Source organism: Sander vitreus, unplaced genomic scaffold (genome assembly GCF_031162955.1).
Source record: "Sander vitreus isolate 19-12246 unplaced genomic scaffold, sanVit1 ctg349_0, whole genome shotgun sequence".
Taxonomy (NCBI): Eukaryota; Metazoa; Chordata; class Actinopteri; order Perciformes; family Percidae; genus Sander; species Sander vitreus.
Window position 1 is genome coordinate 47501 of NW_027595486.1, and position 5000 is coordinate 52500.

Here is a 5000-nt window from a genome sequence, read left to right on the forward strand (position 1 = left end):
TAGCACGGCGTCACGAAGCCGCTAGCGTTAGCTGACACGACTGAAGGCAAACCCAAACAGACCTTGATGGACTCCAGCAGACCTCCGTGGGCGTGTCCGTTCTCAGCTCGCCCCTCCTCCTCTAGACCTGACGTCAATCCCAGCATGCACTGGGAGCGTCTGTACAGCTCATCGTGGAGGCTGTCCAGCAGGGCGGCCCGGGTACGCTCCTAGACACACACACACACACACACACACACACACACACACACACACACACACACACACACACACACACACACACACACACACACACACACACACACACACACACACACACACACACACACACACACACACACACACACACACACACACACACACACGCAGACACACACAGAGACACACACAGACACGACACACACACACACACACACACACGCAGACACACACACACACAGCAGACACACACACACACCGCAGCACACACAGAGACACACACAGAGACACAGCAGACACACACACACACACACACACACACACACACACACAGAGACACGCACGCACACACACACACACACGCACACAGAGACACACAGGGACACACACACACGCAGACACACACACACACACACACAGAGACACACACACACACGCAGACACACACACACACACACACACACACACAGACACACACACACACACACACACACACGCAGACACACACAGAGACACGACACACACACACACACACACATGCAGACACACACACACAGAGACACACACACACACACGCAGACACACACACACACACACACATACACACACACATGCAGACACACACACACACACACACACACACACACACACACACACACACACACACACAGAGACACACACACACACACACACACACACACACACACACACACACACACACACACACACACACACACACACAGACACACACACAGACACACACACACACACACACACACACACACACACACACACACACACACACACACACACACACACACACACACACACACAGACACACACACACACACACAGACACACACACACACACACACACACACACACACACACACGCAAAGAGACGGCAGAAAATAAAGGGAAAACAACATTTTCTCGGTGCTAAAACAATACTTTAAAACGGTGCCTGAACCAAAAGATTTAAATATATATATAATATATTATATATATATTTAAAAAAGGAGCACATTGTTCAGTTGTATTTGTCATTTCTGTAAAAAAACGGGAGACATTACAGAACGGCTTGTGTATTGCTAAGGCCACAGGGTCAACATTAAATGATTTACTAAAAATGTAATAATAATAACTTATAACAATAACTTATTTCACCAGTGAAACCACTGGATGGGAAAAAGGTATTATACAATAACTTTGAATGCACCTCGAGGCTGGCGAGGCGAAGCTGAGTCTGAGTTTTTCAGACAGCGGCAGCTACAGTCTGGTGTTAGAATCCTCTCCAGTGAAATACAGTCACACTTTACACCGTTTAGCTGTCAGCATTTTAACCGAGTTTACTCCAGCTGCTAGCTAACGGTAGGCTAACGTTACCTGCTGCTAAGTGTAGTGTTGACTAGCTAACGGTAGGTTAACGTTACCTGCTGCTAAGTGTAGTGTTGACTAGCTAATGGTAGGTTAACGTTACCTGCTGCTAAGTGTAGTGTTGACTAGCTAACGGTAGGCTAACGTTACCTGCTGCTAAGTGTAGTGTTGACTAGCTAACGGTAGGTTAACGTTAGCTGCTGCTAAGTGTAGTGTTGACTAGCTTATAGTAGGTTAACGTTAGCTGCTGCTAAGTGTAGTGTTGACTAGCTTATAGTAGGTTAACGTTAGCTGCTGCTAAGTGTAGTGTTGACTAGCTAACGGTAGGTTAACGTTACCTGCTGCTAAGTGTAGTGTTGACTAGCTAACGGTAGGTTACGCTACCTGCTGCTAAGTGTTGTGTTGACTAGCTAACGGTAGGCTAACGTTACCTGCTGCTAAGTGTAGTGTTGACTAGCTAATGGTAGGTTAACGTTACCTGCTGCTAAGTGTAGTGTTGACTAGCTTATGGTAGGCTAACGTTACCTGCTGCTAAGTGTAGTGTTGACTAGCTAACGGTAGGTTAACGTTAGCTGCTGCTAAGTGTAGTGTTGACTAGCTAACGGTAGGTTAACGTTACCTGCTGCTAAGTGTAGTGTTGACTAGCTTATGGTAGGTTAACGTTAGCTGCTGCTAAGTGTAGTGTTGACTAGCTTATGGTAGGTTAACGTTAGCTGCTGCTAAGTGTAGTGTTGACTAGCTTATGGTAGGTTAACGTTAGCTGCTGCTATGTGTAGTGTTGACTAGCTAACGGTAGGTTAACGTTACCTGCTGCTAAGTGTAGTGTTGACTAGCTAACGGTAGGTTAACGTTACCTGCTGCTAAGTGTAGTGTTGACTAGCTAACGGTAGGTTAACGTTACCTGCTGCTAAGTGTAGTGTTGACTAGCTTACGGTAGGTTAACGTTAGCTGCTGCTAAGTGTAGTGTTGACTAGCTTATGGTAGGTTAACGTTAGCTGCTGCTAAGTGTAGCGTTGACTAGCTAACGGTAGGTTAACGTTAGCTGCTGCTAAGTGTAGCGTTGACTAGCTAACGGTAGGCTAACGTTACCTGCTGCTATGTGTAGTGTTGACTAGCTAACGGTAGGCTAACGTTACCTGCTGCTATGTGTAGTGTTGACTAGCTAACGGTAGGCTAACGTTACCTGCTACTATGTGTAGCGTTGACTAGCTAACGGTAGGCTAACGTTACCTGCTGCTATGTGTAGCGTTGACTAGCTAACGGTAGGCTAACGTTACCTGCTGCTATGTGTAGCGTTGACTAGCTAACGGTAGGCTAACGTTACCTGCTGCTATGTGTAGCGTTGACTAGCTAACGGTAGGCTAACGTTACCTGCTGCTATGTGTAGCGTTGACTAGCTAACGGTAGGCTAACGTTACCTGCTGCTAAGTGTAGCGTTGACTAGCTAACGGTAGGCTAACGTTACCTGCTGCTATGTGTAGTATTCAAGCAACAAGTTTGCAGGTATGATTGTGAGGTACTTGTACTTTACTTGAGTATTTCTTTACATAGTTACATTCCAGCAGTGTGTTTTTACCTCCAGGCGGGCAAAGCGCTCGCTCTTGTAGCAGGCCAGCTCTGCGTTAATGAGTTTGGTGAGCAGAAAGTCTCTGAACTCCGGACCCTGAACACACAGAGAGCATCGTGAGGTTGTATTCTACTCTACAGACTTTGAGTCAGACCTCCTGTTTCCTCTCACCTTCTTCAGAACAGCTGGATAAGGGAGGGGCGGGCCAAACGCAGGTACGTCTTCTCGTGCTGTCACGGACACCTGTCAATCACACAGTTTCTACCGTCACTGGCATCAACAACAGACAACATCAGTGTTAACAAATTGTTTGTGTGATAAACTGTTGGCAGGGTTTAGGTGCAGCACCTAGCCTCCAATGACTGTAACTTAAAGACTTTTCTCAGATCCAGTGACTGCTGACTGACGCAGACACAAAGTGTCTTTGCTAGTTTAAGACCGACCCAGTTGTCAGTTTCCCGTCCAGCGCCCACGTTGTTTAAATAACAAATGCACCTGCACCCATCTGTGGCCCATGCTGGTCTTACAGGGAGGTGTGTTCAGGTGCATTCTGGGCGTGCTGGTCTTACAGGGAGGTGTGTTCAGGTGCATTCTGGGCGTGCTGGTCTTACAGGGAGGTGTGTTCAGGTGCATTCTGGGCGTGCTGGTCTTACAGGGAGGTGTGTTCAGGTGCATTCTGGGGGTGCTGGTCTTACAGGGAGGTGTGTTCAGGTGCATTCTGGGCGTGCTGGTCTTACAGGGAGGTGTGTTCAGGTGCATTCTGGGGGTGCTGGTCTTACAGGGAGGTGTGTTCAGGTGCATTCTGGGCGTACGCTTAGATCGTTAAAATAGGGCCCTTTGAGTGTTATTTATGTATTATCTGCTCTAGCTTTTCCAACGTTTTAGACACAGATATGGAGATAATAACGGTCCAAAATGATGTGGAAAAGAGACTTAATATTTTCGCCTAACCCCCCCCTCTAGATACGCGGACCTAAGTCGTCCACAAAGCCAGGGAAACCTATGCTTTTGGTCTTTTAGTTTTTTAATAATATGTCTTTTTGTCTACAGTTCCCTCTGCCTCTTCTCTCACCGATCAGACTTTTCCAAAACAGTTTTCCAATCATGACGGCATTAAAACAGGAAGTGAACCACGCTCTCACCTTGTAGGAGCCGCGCTCCTCCGCCTGCACCACGATAAAGGCGTGCAGGAAGTTGGAGGCGATCATGTCGGGGACGAACGGCGTGGCCTCTTCCTGGAACACCACCGCCACGATGTCATTCCCTATGTGGCGTTTCCTCTGGAGCTAAAGGAGAACTTTGCTGTCATGCTGTCATCCTATACCAGCTCACAATGAAGGTGATGTCATAGTGGCTGATGGGAACAACAATCTCTGAAACTGGTCCAGTATTAATCAAGAAACAAGCTGTAATGTTACCCTACAGGACTAATGTTCAGCAGCCGTTAGTAACAAGCTGTAATGTTACCCTACAGGACTAATGTTCAGCAGCAGTTAATGTCCACTAAAAGGTCTGTTTTTACCCACCAGACTCCATGTAAATAATCAGTGATTTTATCAGCCTAAAACACACTTCATTCAAAGTGGACAGAAACTAAATTAAACTACCAAAAGCCGTCTTGGTTCATCTTTCCACTGTTCCAACAATCACCACTCTGGTTTGGTTGAAATAAACCCTTAATTCACCCATTTACATGTGGAGATATGCTGGCTCTATACACACTAAAAGTCCTGATTATTTACATGGAGTCTGGTGGAGATATGCTGGCTCTATACACGCTAAAAGTCCTGATTATTTACATGGAGTCTGGTGGAAATATGCTGGCTCTATACACGCTAAAAGTCCTGATTATTTACAT

The 5000-nt window shown here is 46.6% G+C and overlaps 1 protein-coding gene across 1 annotated transcript in view; it reads right to left on the reverse strand.

Annotated features, from left to right (window-relative positions):
* Positions 1 to 5000, reverse strand: part of LOC144513812 (rap1 GTPase-activating protein 2-like) — a 30437-nt gene that overhangs the window by 6835 nt on the left and 18602 nt on the right. The window contains exons 13-16 of the mRNA XM_078244984.1: positions 4285 to 4428; positions 3314 to 3385; positions 3152 to 3238; positions 63 to 209 (exon numbers count right to left, since the gene is read on the reverse strand). Coding sequence (XP_078101110.1) covers positions 63 to 209; positions 3152 to 3238; positions 3314 to 3385; positions 4285 to 4428 — 450 coding nt within the window. The remainder of the gene's footprint in view (positions 1 to 62; positions 210 to 3151; positions 3239 to 3313; positions 3386 to 4284; positions 4429 to 5000) is intronic.